The sequence below is a fragment of the Peromyscus maniculatus genome, chromosome 6 (assembly GCF_049852395.1).
Source record: "Peromyscus maniculatus bairdii isolate BWxNUB_F1_BW_parent chromosome 6, HU_Pman_BW_mat_3.1, whole genome shotgun sequence".
NCBI lineage: Eukaryota > Metazoa > Chordata > Mammalia > Rodentia > Cricetidae > Peromyscus > Peromyscus maniculatus.
The window spans coordinates 89,129,983-89,149,579 of record NC_134857.1 but is presented as its reverse complement, the minus strand read 5'-3'; the positions used below and the strand labels follow the sequence as shown (position 1 = coordinate 89,149,579).

The 19,597-nt window shown below is 42.6% G+C and overlaps 1 protein-coding gene across 10 annotated transcripts; it reads right to left on the bottom strand.

The window, feature by feature from the left end:
• Positions 1–138: 138 nt before the first annotated feature.
• Clcc1 (chloride channel CLIC like 1) lies at positions 139–19,240 on the bottom strand. Of its 10 annotated transcripts, none has more exons than XM_042279752.2 (12): positions 19,164–19,239; positions 16,523–16,664; positions 16,022–16,123; positions 13,292–13,399; positions 9,418–9,639; positions 8,864–9,004; positions 6,687–6,780; positions 4,941–5,038; positions 4,431–4,577; positions 3,188–3,529; positions 2,010–2,284; positions 139–456 (listed from the first exon to the last, which is right to left on the bottom strand). In XM_042279752.2, exons 2-11 carry the CDS (start codon positions 16,649–16,651, stop codon positions 2,036–2,038), a joined length of 1,632 nt encoding a protein of 543 aa, XP_042135686.1. In that variant the 5' UTR covers positions 16,652–16,664; positions 19,164–19,239; the 3' UTR covers positions 139–456; positions 2,010–2,035. The 10 variants fall into 10 exon arrangements, with proteins under 10 accessions (XP_042135686.1, XP_042135688.1, XP_076430964.1 ...); XM_042279754.2 differs by having other exon boundaries at positions 2,014–2,284; XM_076574849.1 differs by having other exon boundaries at positions 2,014–2,284; positions 19,094–19,204.
• Positions 19,241–19,597: the final 357 nt, after the last annotated feature.

Below are 19,597 nucleotides of genomic sequence, written 5' to 3'. Positions count from 1 at the left end.
GCACGGCCCTCAGCCATCCTTAGACCTTGCCTCATCCAATCTACTAACAGGCCTTTATAAGGTAGTGCTTTTTTGACAGATACTTTTTCTTATAAGAAAATTCATTTAAGAAAGCAAAGACTACATACCAGATCAAAATAATGTAAAAATAAGTGTTTATTTTGTGTTCACAGTGGTTCTTAAGACCCTGTAAGCATTCAACATTTATTCCATTTTAAAAAGTGCTTTTAACAGCTACCTACCCTGTTCTTAGTTTCTTAAAAGCCAGTTACAATATGCTTTAACCCCAGTGACAAACCCTTGCTAGTCAAGTGGGACACGCCTTCTCTCTTTCCTGCAGTACACTGGCCTGGACATGTCCCCCTGCTTTAGTCAAGTCTTCCTGAACTGCTGTAACCACTCAACAGCATGCCGCTTTGCTAGCTGTCAAAGGAGACTCCATTCCCAAATGGGGATCTGTAAGGAAAATACAAAGATGAGGTTGTAAAGGTTTTTTTTTTTTTTTAGACTGTAAATATTTTTAAGTATTCATTTTTGGATTAAAAACAATCAGTAGTGCTAACAGTACTGCCTTTCCTCTCAGGAACATCTGTTACAGGAGGTATTTCTCTTTAGACTCATACCAGACCTCAAAGGACAGTTCCCACTTTGGGAGTGCATTTACCAGTTAGGGTGAATGGGTCCAGTCCAGAGATAACTGCTTTTATGCACAGATGTTCAAAGTCTAAAGCTACATGCATCCTTTCATCCATTGGGTACATGTCTGCTACAGGACTGTCTTAATGCAAAATCCTTTTGTTTTGGAAGGGAGAATTTTTACCTTCCTGAAGAAATACTAAATAAGTAATGCTGACATAATAAAATTAGTTTTTTAGATACCCAAGTATGAAAAATGGGGGAATAGCATACATTTGTATGTAAAAAAAATCAAAGTCAACTGCTCTGAATGTCCTTGCGATAATTTCAAGACTTACTTGAGTGGTATCGTTGTTTGGAAAGCAGCTGAATAAAATGTGCAGTGTGGACATGGTTACAACAAAGGACACCCCAGTGTCCATAAAAGAAGCCACAGCTAGATTCCTGTCATTTCTAGAGTCTCTTGTACTTACAGCTTTCTCAACAGTTTCTAGCTGAAATTCAAACATTGTAAATGACAATACCAACTCCTTTATGTCCCTTTAAAAAAACCAATAGTTATGCTATAAAAGACTGATAACTAGGGACTTGTACAAAAATATATAATATGCTTTTTAAGGTTTAAAATGGAGAATGCATCTTAAAATCACAAAATGTTGATTTAAAAAATGATTGACAATCTATCCACAGGTAATACATCGTTCCCTATCTACAGCTCTCTGAAAACCATAATTGCATTTGGCCAAGACATTATGGTTCACCATAATAAAAACTGACTAGCATCAATTGCTAGGTTCTGAACATGGGAACTGGGTCTTTATAAAACCAGCACCTCATGGTAGAGAATGAAGCCATTGTCAGAGTCACCGGTAAAGTGTGAAACTGAAATACTGATAGAACCAGACCATCCTCAGGTTGTCCTAGTGAGACCTAACGTAAAATGTGTGACAAGGAAGCCTGGTAACCAGCAGGTCCCATTGTTCTGCAGGTGGCCTACCTGAACATGGATCACATGGATCACATGGATCGACACTCTGGGGCTGAGGCAGTTGCCAGCCTGCATTAAAAACCCTTTGCAATGGAAACACTGAATCTAAATCAAAATCAACAACTCTGAGTAACTAGGTTTCACAGGCCCTTCCCCCAGCTAACAGACGCTTTGTTAACAAAAACACACTGTGATTAAGGCGACTGCGTGACAGTGATGATCGCCATAGCATTCATATGAAAACGTCCAAAACCCTAAAACCTAAAATTAGGAGATACATCTTAATAGCTAAGAGATTCTACTGGTCTGTAAAATTATTAAAGTTGGCAGCTTTGTAGTAAGTTTCAACGTATTTTTAGGGAAGGATGAAGAGTTAATACTTTACAGACTTCAAAGATGACTTCATGTTTCTTAGCCACACGGGCTGCTGACAGGATCAGTCCCGCATGCTGCAGCTCCTGGGCTGAGTGTGGCACCTCCCTGTGGGCTGCATGCAGAGTCTAGCTTCAGCGGGGCCTTCTCCGCTGTGGGCAAGCCTTCCGCAGTCCCTGCAACTTGGCTGGAGACAGCCTCGGCAGACTGGCTGTGTTCTGTTGAGGTGCTTTCTCCTGGGAGTCCACTGGTCTCTTTGAGGTTGGTATTCACGATGGACGATTTATGCTTTAAAATACAGAGTTGTACTTTAACTATTTAATAAAATAGGAAGGTTTCATTGTCAATTCTTACCCCAATCTACTGCAGTGTGCTCCAACATTTTAAAATCCTGGTTCTAGAGCTGCATCGTAATTACAGCACTAAGCCTCACAGAACTGCGAATGGAGGAATGCAATACTTAAGGTACTGTAGGTGGTCTACTGACCCTGCTTAGGAGAGGCCAAGGAGTGGCTACCAGTGATGCTGCCTCTTTCTGCCTGGTGAGAACAATCATCTCATAAATATTTAAGTTTTAAGTTATAGAATATAGAAGGAGAAAAACACAAAGACTGCTCCCATAGGAACCCACACTTCAGCGTGGGAATGAATCAGACCGGGTACAAGAGTATTACATCTGAAGTACAGGCTACATGAAGAACTCGTCATCTTGCAGGTAAAAGTCCAGTCCTGCCAACCAAGCTATTGCTTTCTTGAACATTGCAGAATCGATAGGGATTCTGGGAAGAGACAGGGAAAGCAGAGCTTCTAATCCCTGCCCACCCGCTCTCCAGGTGGGGCCATCAGAGCTCCGCAGGCAGTCCACTAGCACTCTTAGGCCCTCGGGGAGGCCTTCTCTCTACCTTGTCAAAAGCAGAAGTGTCAGTCAGACTCACTGGCTGGCTTCCTGTTTGTTTTCACAGGAAATACCTACCACCTGTTGTAATGAATACGGATAAATCGTATTTAACATAAAAGGTAAACCTCACTTTCTGAGGCCGCCAGACCGGTGACTGAAGTGAGAGAGAATAAAATAACTCATCATCCACTGGTGACTTAATGACGGAGGGTAAAGAATAAACACACATCTGTAAGAAGCTCTTGGGCCCAGAGTGAACAGGCAGCGGAATAAACAAACGGTTGCTGACTTACGCTGGGTACCACTTGTGGATGCTCTGGCGCCTCTGTGTCAGGTAAGTCAAATGCCCGGAGCACTTCGGGGCTCTTGTTGCCAGTGTGAAATCTCCTATCAACGTCTCTCTGTCTCAACACATCTCTTTTACACACATGCGTTTTGTCATAGGGGCCTTGCTCGATGGAGCCAGCTGGGCCCCTGTAAGAGAAGTCTGCATCACCTGCTCCACCCTGGAGTCTATAGTCAGGCTCCTTCAGCCGGCGTCTGCCATCTGGCTCAAGGGCCCGGGGAGCTTCTCTTTCAGGACCACCCAAGTGTCTCAGCATGGGGAATGACCTTCCAGCACCATAGCAGAAGCTCTGTAAGGAAAAAGACATCCTGAGGATTTCGTAACTGACAGAGAATGAAGCAGGAGCTATTTATTCAGGATTTAACAAAACCGCCTTAGTACTGTGGACATAAAATGTTAACTTCTTTAGACTAATAGAGGCCAAAGCAACCAATGAAATGTACTAAATAACTCAATATTAAGTAAACATTTCAATCAGCTGGACACACTTTGAATACATAACAAGATTATTCTTAGACCTAGAAATTTAAATCAGAGAGTTCTAGAAATTCAAATTTCAAAGCCTGATCATTGCTCATGTTTCTATTCATACTCATACAGGGCAAATGATGAAGATTATTAACCCCCGACTTTCATAATCAATCACACACCAAGGCAAAACCCAAAAGAACAATTCAGTCAGTGCACACAGCATTGTAAACTCCAAATCCCCGGGGTCTTCATTTTTGATTCAAACAGCAAGTGCTTTGGGAAGGCCATGGCCATCAACAACAGGATAATGAACCAACTGTGGGAGACCACGAGCAGTATTCTTAGTAAATATCTCTTCTTGGACCACCCCCTAAACTGCTTTTCAGTACCCACACCCACTCCTCCACACCCCCCTTCTGTTCTGTTCTGCAAACTCAGACTGGAATAAAAGCTCATTTCTCTCCAGCGGAATCAATTGACCAACTTCCCGAGTGTTCAAGTTAAAGTTAAAAAGAAATTATTCTAAATCATTGCTATGGTGCCTACGAACCACAAGAACTACTGATTAGAGGAATCTATAAAGTCTTAACTCATTAAAAATCACCTTATACCTCTGAGCACAGTATTACTAATCCAAAGAAGTCTAATGGTTTTAAATTGCCTTCTTTCTCATAAATCAGAGTCTTGTTAACGATCAGCAGTCGGGCTCATGTACTAACCAGGACAGCCAATGCTATAATCACCAGCACAGGAATCTGCAGGAGCACCGGGATCTCCTTCATGAGGGCTTTAATGAATTCACCCGTTCCTTTTCCAATGTGCTTTAATGGTTCTGTCACAAAGTTCGTGAATGTAACGGCCAGGGCCTGAAACCAAAGACCAGAGCAACTTAACTCCAAAGACGAGACATCCACACGTGAAATGTCACTGTGCATAGAGCTCAAACGACACAAACTGAGATGCACGTGTTTATGTGTGCAAATGTGTGTTCTGAGAGCGGGTCTCTCCTACAGCTCAAACTAAGCCACCAGGCCTCGACCTCTGTCCTCCCACCTCTGCCTCCCAAGTGCCAGGATTGTAGGTGTGCCACCACGCCCAGCGAAATTTGAAAACCACTGTCTAATGGAAGTATTGTTTCCATAGGAGGAAGGTTTATTATGAACCCTGTCAATCCTTTATAAAGGCAAAGAATGTGTGATACTGTTATTATTACAAAATATAGTCTATACCTTTGTTGGCGGGACCAACCAAATAGGGTTGATTAATAAGAGCTCATAGTACTTTTGGCATGGGTCATCCTTATAGGTCCATGAACTTCTAAACCACTCTATGTAGAGAAACAGACAAAACAATTAAGAAAAACAAAGTTGCATTTCATTCACTATTAAGATTATTTTGGTTTTGATCATCCTTGCCCACCCACTAGTAAATTTTGAGTTGTTTTATATTTAAATAGACTCTCTGTAATGTTAATTATTTCATATCAAGTCCAAAATCATATTTTCAAAATCCATTCAAATTTGACAAATTTTATGAAGACAAAAAAATAATCTTAGATTTCCAAAGGGTAAATAATTTTTTATACACACAAATAAACATAAGTAAAACTGAGACATGTGAGTAAAACTAGTCGGTCGGTTAATATCCTGGCTCAATGGTGTATGTACTGTGGTAGCTGTATGAAATGTTGTAACTGGGGGAAAATACCTCCTAATCTAATGATCTGGGTAAATTTCACTTTAAAAAGTCCACCCTGACCAAGGTTTCCGGCAGACCAGTCTCCTGATTGTTCTGACGCAGCCTCTGCATGCCTGGAAACCGGCCTGCACTAGAGGCGCCCGCTGTCCCCTGAAGCCACGCTGAACTGGTTCAACCCCACAGCTGGAAAGGGGGACGGGCTGGACGGGCTCGGTGGTGGAGAGTACCAGTACTCAGGTCTCGCTAATACCAATGCAGGTCTCAGCGCCCATTAACTCCAGTCCAGCGCCCATTAACTCCAGTCCAGGGGATCCGATGCCTTCTTCTGAACTCTTTGGGCATCAGGCACACATGTGGTACACAAAAATACATGCAGGCAAAATACTAAACACATTAAATAAAAAATCTAAAGAAAAAATTTTTAAGTTAATTCTGGGACCTACTTGTAGAATCCACTGAGAATCTACCTGTGTCGGTCACTGCAGACTTGTGTTTAAAGTGTCTCTGAACAATAAACCATTCTAGTCTAGAATTCAACAGTTACAGTGCTCAACACTAGTGAGAATTTTTACAAAATCTGGAAAGATAAAAAGCAAACTTTCACTTAGTTAAAAAACAAAACTAAATTGTAGGAAAGCTATAAAATAATAGTTTATGTCAATCTAAGGAGATTAAAGCTTAAACAGCTCCTATTTGAGCTATACATTTACTCACTTTTAGTAAACTTCTGCTAAGGACCTAGAAAATGCTATGGGCCAGGTGATGAAAAGGGAGTCTGGGATCCTTCAGTCTACTGCAGGAGACTGAAGACATGCAAACCACAGGTACACAGCTGCTGCCTTTCCTGTGACCTGAGATGCGCTCAGTACGTCACTACTGTTGGAACTTAAGAATGTATGTTTTCTTGCTTTTGTTTTGTTTTTGAAAAAGGAATAAAACCTAGGGTGTTTCACAAGATGGGCAAGAGTCTAACACAGAACTATATCCCGTCCCTTTCATCTTGGGATCGGGTCTTGCTAAGCTGCTGAGCTCGCCTCAACTCGTGAGCCTCCGGAGTAGCTGGCTTGCTGCCCGTCTCTCCCCAGCCCTACCGCATGCACCCTGTCCACGTTCTTCTCACACAAAGACAGTCATGGGAAGACTCGTCTGGCATTCCATCATTTTGTCATTACTGGTGGATTTTGTTTTTTATCCCTCATTCTCAGAAATTCTACTTATAAATAAAAAATAAAAATGATAAATTACTTATAAGTGACAAATAAAAAAAAAAACCTTACCCCAGAGACTTCCAGTCCAATCCAGCTTCTCAACACACACATCATCCAATGGCGCCATCTTGGCAACGTTGGCCTGATGCTGAGCAAAAGCTACCTGACCAGAACGAAGAGAGATAAAGAAAGAAAGCCGACAGTGAAGGCCTGGCCTGCGCATCCCACAAGATTTATCCCAACACTTTCGCTATCATTTATACAAGCAAGACTTTAATGTTGCTTTTTGTAAAGCTTTTTAAATGTTTTGAGACCAGTTTCACTGGATGGCCTGAAACTCACTCTGTAGACCAGGCTGTCCTCCTGCCTCTGCCTCACTAAAGCTGGGATTAAAGACACATACCACTACATCCAGCCTACATTAAGAAAAACAACATTTGTAAGGACTGGTTATTTTCAGCTCATGGAAAAGTACTTTTTTTTTTTTTGAGACAAAGTCTTTTATATTCCAGGATGGCCTTACCATGGTAGCTGGAGATGACTCTGAACTCCTGATCCTCTTGCTTCTACCCCCAAGCACTGGGATTACAGGTGTGCATTACCACACCCAGCTAGAAAAGCAGTCTTTTTTCTTTTTAAAGATTTATGTATTTATTATGTACAGTGTTCTGCCTGCATGTATGCTTGGACACCAGAAGAGGGCACCAGATCCCATTATAGATGGTTGTGAGCCACCATGTGGTTGCTGGGAATTGAACTCAGGTCCTCTGGAAAAGCAGCCAGTGCTCTTAACCTCTGAGCCATCTCTCCAGCCCCAAAAAACAGTCTTAATTCAATAAAAAGGTTTAAAAAAATAGTAAATATAATGCCTCATACTAGCTTTGTACATAATTATGATGAAGGAAAACTTCTTTATGAGACTTTTTGTTGTTGCTGTTTTATAGGACAGGGTTTCTCTGTGTAGCCCTGGCTGTCCTGAAACTCACTCTGTAGACCAGGCTGGCCTCCACCTCACAGAGATCCACCTGCCTCTGCTTCCCAATGCCTCCCAAGTGATTAAAAGGCATTTGCCACCACTGCCTGGCAAGACTATTTTGAAAAGGAATTCAGATATAGTTCATGCCATGACTGAAAATATAAACAATTCAAGATAAAATGGTGTTTTCCTCTGGGTGGGTTTAACAGAAATGACTACTATCCAATAACGGGCTGAAAAGACTGCACAGGCATTAATCATGTCCAGCCATCTCCCCAGCACGTAAACTGTATTAGGTGTAAGGGACTCAGAGATGATTTCGAGTACTGAGAGGCTACACACAGCTTATATTCAAGTGCTACCCCAGAGGAGGGGTCTCCAGACCCATTCATCCCGGGGCAGGTGTACAGTTTTCATAAAACCACTTTCCCAGGGGGACTCACTAAAGTAACAAACACTCCACCAAGACCTATGTGCTAGTGTGTAAGAGATTTGTTTCAGGACCACAGGGTAAAGGAAATGTAACCCCGATCTCATCAGAAGAACTCAATGTCAGCAAGACTGAAATTAAAATGTCCCTTCAGGGATTATACTACTCTGTTAACAGTAGTCCTTTTAAATTTCTACAACCTTATGACAATTTTGAAAGATAATTAAGATGTCGGAAAAAAAATACCTCAAAAATATCAACAGGCCAGATGTTGTGGCATATGCTTCTAATCCCAGCACCTGCAAGGCAGGTAGAGCTGAGTTCAAGGCTAGCCTAGTCTATTATGGAGACCCTTTCTCAAAAAAGTGGATAAAAATTGAACAATGATTATTTCTAGGTACTAAGACTATAAGTCAGTTTTAAAAGTTAGTTGGCCTGTATCTTTGTTTTCTAATTTCTCTACAGTGAACATACCTAACTTTTATAATCAAAAGCCTAATTTTTAGAGTTAATATTTTCTATCATAATTTTGGTGTCATTTCTAATAGGATAAAAGCTCATTTCCCAAATTGAGTTTCTAAAACATGTCCATTTTGCTCTGTGATGGCCAACAGTAAGCAGGTGATAAAAAGTAGAACTACTTTTCCTCAGACCTCCTAAACCACATGTGGCTGATAATTACCAATTTATTTATTCCCACTACTGATAATCCAATCACTGTCTTCAACCATATCTGAGGCAAGACTGCTCTAAGTGTGGATAGTGGATTAGTCTCCAGTTACTATGAATTTACATTTAACTAAAAAACAAACAAAAAACAACAAGCCCCAAACTTAATACCTTATACAGATAGATCCAATTCCATCCCAAGCTGAAGAGAAAACTGATGATAAAAACTCGTCTCAGCTGCGTGTACCAGCGAACGTACGTCCACAACTCCGTAGCCACCAAGGCCACAATGCAGAGCAGACACAAGAGTACCTTAGAAACAGAATGGGAATCAGAGACATCGCTAAGTGTCTTCCCCACCAAAAAAACCCCAGAGACCAGTTTAAAAAAAAAAAAGGCTAGACTTGGCCAGGGAGGCAGCTCAGCAGGTTACTGCGCTCGCCATCAATCCTGATGAGTTGAGTTCAACCCCAGGACCCACACAGCAGAAACAGGGACTAAATCCCACAAGTTGTCCTCTGACCGCTGCACACACCCTCATACACACATAGTATGCACACCAAATGAATGAATGTCATTTTTAAACAGCCTTAGAAGAACCAGACTCAAACAGAATTCTTTGAACAACTTCACTGCTTATTCATCCTCTAATGAGGATCTAAGATCTCAACTGTGTTGGCATTTTGGAAGTATTTTCTCAACAGAAGCTTCTCATCTCATCTTACCATAAACACATTGTACGGGTCCACTCCAAAGGAGTCTTCAAATCGCCACTTCCATGCTGCTGAGTCATGACACTTAAAGTTGATTAAAATATCACTTAACGCATCATCCAAGGCGCCTGGCTTCCACTCTTCTCCACGGAGGAACTTCTGTATCTCCAGTAGTGTTTGTCTGGTAAGGAGAATCTCGGCATCGTAATGCATATCAACTTGGTTTTCATCAGGCTGCATCAGTTACCAAAGACAAACAACAGAAATATATTATTACATTATTCAACGAGACATTAAGTTTAAAAGGAGTTTGGGCCAAATATGATTTCACACACCTCCAATCCCAGCTCTCAGGAGGAGGATGCAAAGAACTTCAAGTTCAGGGTTAGCCTGGGCTACATACTGAGACCTTATCTCAAAAAATAAAAAACACTTTGGAACTCAATAAGGTGTAAATAGTTCTAGGTGCCAGCACGACTTAAAAAAAAAGTGTATTAATTCGTGATATTTCATAAGTATATTATATACTTCTCAGAGGTGAGCATGAAACCCAAATCCATGTAAAAAGCACTAAAAACATGGCCGACTTCTAAAACAAAGCTACCTTCACTAAGGCAGCAGTTGGTCTCTCTGTGTGAAGTACACGGGCTCTACAAAGCCACTGGAAAGTGCTGTCCCACAGTCCTACAAGAAACACAGGGTTAGGTGCCTGTGCACCCCTGGTCTCAACACCTGTCAACTGATCAGTGTGTAACTTTGTCTCTGTTGACACCTTAACTAGAAATATTGGTGACTCGTAACCACTGAACACATGGCCAACAGTCCTGTAATTCATCTGGATGAAGTTTGTATGACATGTTTTTTTTTCTGTGGGGCACGTCATGGGCTGCTTGCATTAGGGACAGTATGTGGTACTTCACATCTGGGAGCCATTCCAAATGATGAAATTACCTTAAATAAAGAAATCCCTCCCTACCCTGAAGTGTGGAAATTGTAGCATGTAATAGGCCACACTAAACTGCAGGAATAAAAACATAATCTGCAGTACTGGACCTGAAACAAAGTGGCCAAGCTTTGTTGCCTTACCCTGCCTTAGCAAACCCAGGACCTTGCACATGCTAGGCCATAGTGTTACCACTGGGCAGTAACCTTAGCTCCGATTTTCCATTCCTTCATCCATCATCCATCCATCCATTCATTCATTCTCCAGCACTGGCTCATGTACAATGACCACAGAAACAGCTCAAGTAGGGATGGTGAGACGGCCCAGTGGAAAAGCGCTTGCTCTGCAAGGACAAGAGCCTGAGTTCAGATCCAGCATCCACATTAAAGCCAGCTGTGGCGGTGCAAACCCGCAGTCTTACCCGGGACGTGAGACAGGACCCTGGGGCCTGCTGGCCGGCTAGTCGTGCCCAACTGCTGAGCTCCAGCTCAGTTAGAGACTTCGCCTCAGAAAACAGGGTGGAGAATGACTGAGGACGACACCCCAAACTGATCTCTGGCCTTCCCATTGTGAACACACACACACACACACACACACACACACACACACACACTTTAAAAAATGAGCAATTTTTAAAAATCACCAAGTATTGATTTTGATGAGACAAATTTTAGTGAATAGATAAATTCACAGACATGAGAACTGCAAAGAATAAAGACAGACTGTATCTTTATGATTCCATTTATGAGTTCCATTTGCTGACACAATTTTCAGATAGCCTAAAACTTACAGTAAGTCAAATAAACATTTAAAAATTATTTAAAAAGAAAAATGTGTTTCCTTAAAAAAGAAAACACTATCTCTTTACTAGTGCAAGTTCACTCAGAGAAATCACTGTACGCAACTGACATTCATTGACCAGTTGATATATAATTTCGATTTTAGTTCGAGACAGAGTCTTGTTAAGAAACCCAGAATGGTGCAGGGCGGTGGTGGCGCACACCTTTAATCCCAGCACTTGGGAGGCAGAGGCAGGCGGATCTTTGTGAGTTCGAGGCCAGCCTGGTCTACAGAGCGAGAGCCAAGAAAGGCGCAAAGCTACACAGAGAAACTCTGTCTCAAAAAAAAAAAAAAAAAAAAAAGAAACCCAGAATGGCCTCCAACCAGTGTTCCCCTGCTTTAGCCTCCTGAGCACAGGGATTACAGGCGTGTGCCAGGACACCCAGGTTTTATAGTCTGAATGTCCAATGTCGCCCAACGGTCCATGTGCTAAGGGCTTGAAGCCCAGGGCACCACTATAGGGATATGGTCGGACCTTTAGGAGGTAGGACTCAGTGGGAGGAAGTTAGGAACATGTCCCTGAGAGGAATTATGGGTCCAGTGCTCCTCTCTCCGTTCCTTTTGCTTCCTAGCCATGACATGAATAAGTACAACCCACCACATGCTTCTAGCCATGAACATCTGCCACGCCTACTGAAGGCCAAGTCTCGGACTGGAGTGTCCAGAGTCACAAGCCAAACAAACTTCTCTCTTTGTTGTTGTTGTTGTTGTTTTAGATTTTTGTTTGTTTTCTGTTTTTGAGACAGGGTATCCCAGACTGGCCTTGAACTTGCTATGTAGCCATGGATGACTTTGAAATTCTGATCCTCCTGCTTCTACCTCCTGAATTCGGGGATTGCAGGCATGCAAGCCAATGCCTGGTTTATGGGGTGCTAAGGATGGAAGCCAAGGCTTTGTATAAGCCAGGCAAACACTATGAACTCAGGGGCCTTTCTTTGTTAACTATCTCAGGTGTTTTGTTATACTGAGAAAAGACTGCCTAATACTACAAATAGGAATCTCCTGTGCTCGCTCTGGCTGCCCATATTATTACAATTGGAGTGATGGAGAGATTTCTACAAACCTTGCAAAAGGATGACATGCCTATTTCCGATCTTTATGGACCACATAGGATTTTGTCGCAAAAACAAACAAGAAGTTAAACCTGTGGCCTGCTTTTGATGGCTGGAAGGCATGGCCAGATCAAACAAAAGTCTGTCTCCGACCCCTAGACCAATGCTGGTGACATTAACCAAAATACCCTCATGGGTCTACAAATGAGCTTTGAATACACTTCTCAGCTTCTGGCTAAGATGAGTGTAAAAATGAGCTTTATAAGTATAACATAAAATGCAAAATTATAAGTTTTCATCACGTCTTGATTCCCCAAACTGAAACAATGATTCTAAAAAAGATGAAATAATGTACAAACAAACAAATATATAGAAAACTGGAGCTAGGGTTACTGCCGGGTGGTAACACTATGTATGACCTAGCATGTGCAAGGCCCTGGGTTTGCTCTCCAGCACCGCAAAACAATACCAGGAACTCTCACCACCATAACTAACACATGTGCATGATCTACAATCCACAAAGAAGGACCTACCACAATAAACAGCAAAGAGAAAGAGTACTTAGAACACATTTTTCTTGTCCTCAAATGGTGACTCTATACTTTATGGCTATAAAGTATGGGAACAGGGAAATGAGAAGAAGGGTTACAACAGGATTATCTATCTCCCCATCTCCTCAGGTCCACTAGTCGACCCCAGTGGAGCTGATGGAGCTAGTCCTCAGGGCGCAGGGAAAACAGCATGGTCTGCCCTGCTCACCTTCCCCCGGCACCACTGTGATGCTGGCTGGTTCCTACAGTCTCGTATAACAGCTTTTAGGAAAAGGCGAAGCAGCTTATTTTCTGTTAAAGCACAGTGAAGCTTATTACTTCACTTTTTTTTTTTGTTTTGATACAGGCTGGGCCAGAACTTGGAAATTCTCCTGCCTCAACCTCCTGAGTGCTAACATGACAGATGTGTGTCACATGCATGGCACAACTTCTTATATTATGTGAAACAAATACTCAGAGTATCTACTACAATAAATAGTATCATGTCATCAAACACTTACAAGTCCAAGCTTGCCGGCTTCAATTAAAATCTTATTTAAGTATCTCCTAAAAACAGGATTACTTTGACTTTCATAATCTTTCATTTTCTTCTTTTCACAGTCATCAACCTGTAATCAGACAATAAAGTCAGTAGCATTAAAGACTAATGAGAAGGTCAAGTTCTAGTGCTGTGAAATATTATTTTAAGATGTGTTACATTCATTTGTGCTGTGGAACATTTGTTTAATGATGCAAAGATGGGCTGCATTCTTTTAGGGTGCATTTGTTTAACTCTGTGAAGCTGTGTTACTGTGTCTGTCTAGAACACCTGATGGTCTAATAAAGAGCTGAGGAGCCAACAGCGAGGCAGGAGAGGGGGATAGGTGGGGCTGCCAGGCAGAGGGAATAAATAGGACGAGAAATCTAGGCTTGAGAAAAAAAAAAAAAAGAGAAAAGGAGGAGAGGAGAACGCCAGAGGCCAGCCATGGAGTAAGAAGGAAAGAAAGACATATAGAATAAAGAAAGGTAAAAGCCCAGAAGCAAAATGTAGTTAAAAAGAAATGAGATAATTTAAGTTAGAAAAGCTGGCTAGAAACAAGCCAAGCTAAGGCTGGGCATTCAAAAGAAAGAATAAGTCTCCCCTGCTGGGCGGTGGTGGCGCACGCCTTTAATCCAGCACTCGGGAGGCAGAGCCAGGCGGATCTCTGTGAGTTCGAGGCCAGCCTGGGCTACCAAGTGAGCTCCAGGAAAGGCGCAAAGCAACACAGAGAAACCCTGTCTCGAGAAAAAAAAAAAAAAGAATAAGTCTCCTGTATTTGTGATGATACTGTGTTCCCCAATATATTGTGCACCCTAATAAACTTATCTGGGGTCAGAGAACAGAACAGCCATAGATAGAGAGGCCAGAAAATGGTAACACTCACACCTTTAATCCTAGCATTCTGAAGGCAGAGATCCGTCTGGATCTGAGTTCAAAGCCACACTGGAAACAGCCAGGCATAGTGACACATGCCTTTAATCCCAGGAAGTGACAGCAGGAAGCAGAAAGGTAGGTAAGACGTGAGGACCAGGAACCAGAGCCTGGTTAAGCTCTTAGGCTTTTAGCAGCAGTTAGCTGAGATCCATTCAGATGACTCAGAGGCTTCCAGTTTGAGGAAATAAGATCAGCTGAGGAGTTGGTGAGGTGAGGTTAGCTATGGCTTGTTCTGCTTCTCTGATCTTTCAGAATTTACTCCAATAGCTGGCACTGAGTTTTTTATTAATAAGACCTTTTAAGGTTCATGCTACATGTACTTATTTGGGAGCTGGGTGGAGGGCCCCCAAAGAGTAAAAAAAAAAGCAAACCAAAACAACTACATTCTAGCTTGGTGATGCTCTCAGAATTAAGACAAACACCTGGTTGCTGTTTTTTGTTTGACAATGTATAGGATTTACTGTGCGTATGTCTAAAGAGCAAGTAAGCAAACAGAAGCCCCCGAGCTTGATCGGGACACAGGTGGACCTCAGTTAACACTCTTACTGTCTCACAGATGGACAGAGCTCCCATTCACTCTATCTACTCACTGCCCTTGTCCTCACCTATAGAAGATCCACGTCTATCTTTTCTCCTCATCCTCGTCACTGGGCTATTTGGACCGTCAGCACCTCTGCACCTCCTCAAGGACCACATGAAAACCTCCCTCCCCGGTCCAAGCTTTTCCATGCTGCAACCATGGAAACTGTCCACACAACCAACAGAGTGGTTAGCACAGTGACCAGAGGATACACTCCAATCCCTTAACATTCTATTCCCTTTCAGATAAACTCTGCATTTAAAAAAGAGAGAGAGAGCTGGGCAGTGGTGGCGCAGAGGGAGGTGGATCTCTGTGAGTTCCAGCCCAGCCTGGGCTACTAAGTGAGTTCCAGTACAAGCTGCAAAGCTACACAGAGAAACCTTGTCTCAAACAAAAAACAAAACAAAAAATTTCTTCAAGCTTGGAAAGAAGAGCTATCCTCACTAACTTGTAACCACCCTTTACATTTGGAGAACGGTTACAACCTTTAATAAGTCAACTGACTCATCTGCTCACCTGCTACATCATCAATGGCGCAGCAGTATGGCAGGTGACGACAATCATGATAAATCTATTCCTGTACCAACTTTATAATCTCACAAATAATTATAATAAATGTTATTACAAAAATAGTAAGTACTGTTTTTAAAAACAAGATGTAACTAAATTATATCGATAAAAATATTTAATTGTATAGAACACGGAAACATTACAAATAGAAAAATTAGCAAAGGCAAGAAAACAAGTAACTGTCTTAGTTAGGGTTACTATTGCTGTGATGAAACACCATGTCCAAAGCAACTTGTGGAGGAAAGGGTTTATTTTGTTCCATGTCACAGTTCATCACTGAAGAAGTCAGGGCAGGAACTCAAACAGGGCAGGAACCAGGAAGCAGGAGCTGATGCAGAGGCCATGGAGAGGTTCTACTTGCTGGTTTACTCTGCCTGCTTTCTTATAGAACCCAGGACCACCAGCCCGGGGTGGCACCACCCACAATGGGCTGGGTCCTCCCCATCAATCACTCATTAAGAAAATGCCCTACAGGCTTGCCTACAGCCCCATGTTATGGAGGCATTTTCTCAATTGAGGTTCCCTCCTCTCAGATGACCTCAGCTTGTGTCAAGTTGACATAAAACTAGCCAGCACGATAACTTAAAATAAGTAATATTTAATTTGTGAATGGAAAAATAATCAAACCTTGTGAGTCAAAGAATCAAGTCTGTGCAAACAGTCTGATAATTCCTCGGCATTTGACAAGTCAGGGTTCACTTCCGTTTTCTCAGATGTACCATATTTCACCTAAATCAAAGCAGAGATTTTATTCTTTATGCTTGAGTTGTAAAAACAGGTTCCAGTGAATAAAGACTACAAGCTTGACTATCGTTTTATGACTTTGCTTCTTAAATTCTTCACTTGCATCAAATCACCAAGAAGTAAGAATCAACTATACACGCTAAGAACCAAAACTAAACAGGCTCTCTCCTCGATGGGCATTACATCCAAATCCAAACAGAAATAACCAGATGGGTGAGTGCTTGTCTATCATCGTAAGGCCCTAGGTCCAGGCCCCAGCATGGAAGGGGAAAAGTATCAAGAAAATACCTTGCACAACTGCTAATCATTTACAAAACACAACAGAACTGGACTATTCCCACCATGGTGGATAGGGTCTTACCAGTGCACTTAAAGAATAAATACCTGAGATTTTCTCATTGTTCCTGAAGCGGCATCATAATTAAGCATATCTGTGGGGTCAATCCAGTCATCATCATGAGCATAACCAGTTATTGGCAAAAGACATCCACAAAGGAGCAGCAAATACAGCATCCTGAACGAGGCTCTTAAGAAAGCAATGAAATACTAGTTTTTACATAGTTGTTAGGTTAACAAAAATTAACTCCTTCAAGAGTTAACACTTTCTGGATAAAGAACACAAAGAATGTACATGAAGTTAAAAAACAAACCAGTAAAATGTCTTGGGGTGTAGCTCAGTTAAAAGCACTTGACTAGCAAGTACAAGGCCCTGGGTTCAATTCCCAGCACCTCATAAACCAGGCATTATAGCTCACCTGTAATCCTCACACTTAGGAGGTAGATGCAGGAGGATCCGAAGTTTAAGGATCCTTAGCTACATACTGACTTGGAGACCAGCCTGGGATGCATGATGCAGTCTTTGTTAAAAACGCAATAAAATGGTATTCACATCTAAATGCATATGCATTTAGTGGTCTCATTAAAATATAGGCAATTTTTACATGGCACCGTCAATTCCCATCAACCACAAGGTGGCTCACAACCATCTATCTCTAATGGGATCTGATGCCCTCTTCTGGCATTCAGGCATACATGCAGGCAGAGCACTCATACATAAAATACATAAATAACTAAAAAATTTAAATAAGTCTTGTCAGAAAAAGTCAGGCAACAAAAGCCAAGAGGCCCCAGAAGAAACCAAGCAGGACACACCTTCATCCAATTAATTAGGTCTACTCTGGAGACAGAAAAACTGAATAACTGTCTTATTTCTAAAAAAGAAGAAGAAACAGCCTTCAAAGAACTACATGCAGAAGAACGTGGGGACTTAACTAGAGGAAGAGGCAAGAAAGAAAAAAAAAAAGCAAAGTGAAGACACCGAGAAAAGGGCTGGAGAGATGGCTCAGTGGTTAGAAGCACTGGCACCCACATGGTTCCCAGGGATCTGACTCCTTCTTCTGTCCTCAGCAGGTACAGCATGCACAAGGTGCACATGGTACACAGACATGCATGCAGGCAAAACACCCATAAACACTGAAAATTAAAAAAAGGGAATTAAAAAAAAAAGACACCAAGGAGGGGCTTAGTTGAAAGAAACAAATATTAGTCATATTCAGCATTTCAAAGAAATTCAGTAAAGCCTGAGAAAAAGTCATTGGATGAGTTAATTCATTGACCATTTACTAAAAATTAGGGAAAGACCTAATTCTAAAGAGTTAAGAAGTAGGTGAGAGTATATAAACTGAACTGAGGCTCTGAGAAGATGGGAGTTTATAAAATCAATGTTCAGGAAAGGTACCCTGTATCCCTTCTTCATTAATAGCACGAATGAGAAGGAAGACAAACTTTTTCAAATAAACAAGGGAGGTTAGGGTGGAGGTAGTGGAGATTTAGAAACCAAAGCAGAGGGTACTATACGAAGGAAGGTGACTGGAAGCCTGCCAGCCATCTTTCTCCAATAATGGCCAGCAGGTGCAGAGTTAACCAAGACTACAGAATGATTAAAATGATGGGAGACCAGAGGGTCAGATGCCACCGCAGAACGAGCTGGGAAATCAAAAAAGATGGGGAGGAGTATGAAAGAAAACACAGACTCAGATGGGAATCCAAGCCCTCCTGTCAGAGTCCTGTGCTCATTAACTTAAGGCTAGAACTCTTTGAAGAAAAAAAAAAAATAGAACCGATCTCGCACTTCTTCCAAAGCTGCATCTAGACCTGCTGCAAGCTTATTTTTAAAGGAAATTTCTGACCTAGGGCTAGCTTGAGCTGCATAAAGAGACTGGCTCAAAAAACAAAACACCATCAAAAAACATCGTATGTTGTTTAGTTTATCGAAAGAACATGTGTTACTCTACGACTTGTCAGTGGACTTGTCTGTTTCTACCGCTTTTACCATCTTCTTTTTGGTTTTTCGAAACTGTTTCTCTGTGTAGCCCTAGCTGTCCTGGAACTCACTCAGTAGACTAGGCTGGCCTTGAACTCAGAGATCCGCCTCCGGAGTGCTAGGGCTAAAGACCACCGCCCGGCTGAGAATTTGCATTTCTAATGTGTGCCCAGACGACGCGGGGAATCACGTGTCTGGGCACACATTAGAAATACTTCAGTGTCACGGAGAAAGCCTGACTTGTTTTCAAACCCAATCATAAACACACACGCTTACGCCCTCTCCGAACTTTATAAACTCAAATTAGACTTGGAGTTTTAGATCATTAACAAATATATATATATATATACTTTCTAGCAGCCAATAGTTGTTGCAGATTATGCCTAGTTTTCAGGGAAAAAAAAAGAAAAAAAACACGAGCAAGAAGCTCTTTCCCTAGGCCAGGCCGCTCAGTATTCACAGGGCAACGGAAGGTGAGGCAGGGGAGTGACTGGCGGGAGCTATCTGCCCGCGTTAACACTGAGCAGGGGCTCGCCACAGGCCCAGGCCCCGACGCCGGCCCGGCGCCTCCCGCACCGCCTCCCACGCAGCCCCCGCGGGTCACCCCGACACACCGGAGCGCGCCCACTCACTTCGACGGTCACCCTGCCCGCCCAGAGCGACGGCGGCCAGCCCGGACGCGGAAGACGCCGGGCCGCCTACCTCTGACGCCGTGCGCGCGCGCCGGGCTCCAGCGCCGACTCATCGACTCGCTCGGCCCGCGGCTGTGCGGCCTTCCCGCGCGCGCCGCTGATTGGCTGAGCCGCGGGGGCGGGGCCGGGGCCGGGCGGGGGCGGGACTCGCTCCTCGGCTCTGAAGTTCGGGCTTTTTTTCAATTACCCAACCACCAATTCAGTTCGAGGGATCTGTCGGAAGGATCTCTTCAAGTGCGTTAAAGGGATACAAAGTACATTTTCTTACTATTAGCTGGTTTTTATGTGTTCGACCGTATAGGGTTTGCAATAAAACCAAGTCTACTTCGAGCATAATTTTCTTAAGATTTATTTGACATGCATTGTTTTGCCTGCATGTATGTGAGAGAGAGCCAGACAGGTCCTCTGGAACTGGAGTTACAGACAGTTGTGAGCTGCCTTGTG

Coding starts and splice junctions, on each gene's coding strand:
- Clcc1 (XM_076574853.1), bottom strand. CDS start 16,651: ATGCTGTATTTGCTGCTCCTTTGTGGATGTCTTTTGCCAATAACTGGT. Junction 9,005..9,417: donor ACCCGTACAATGTGTTTATG/GTAAGATGAGAT, acceptor TCTGTTTCTAAG/GTACTCTTGTGTCTGCTCTG. Junction 5,039..6,686: donor TTGGACTGGAAGTCTCTGGG/GTAAGGTTTTTT, acceptor TTCTCTACATAG/AGTGGTTTAGAAGTTCATGG.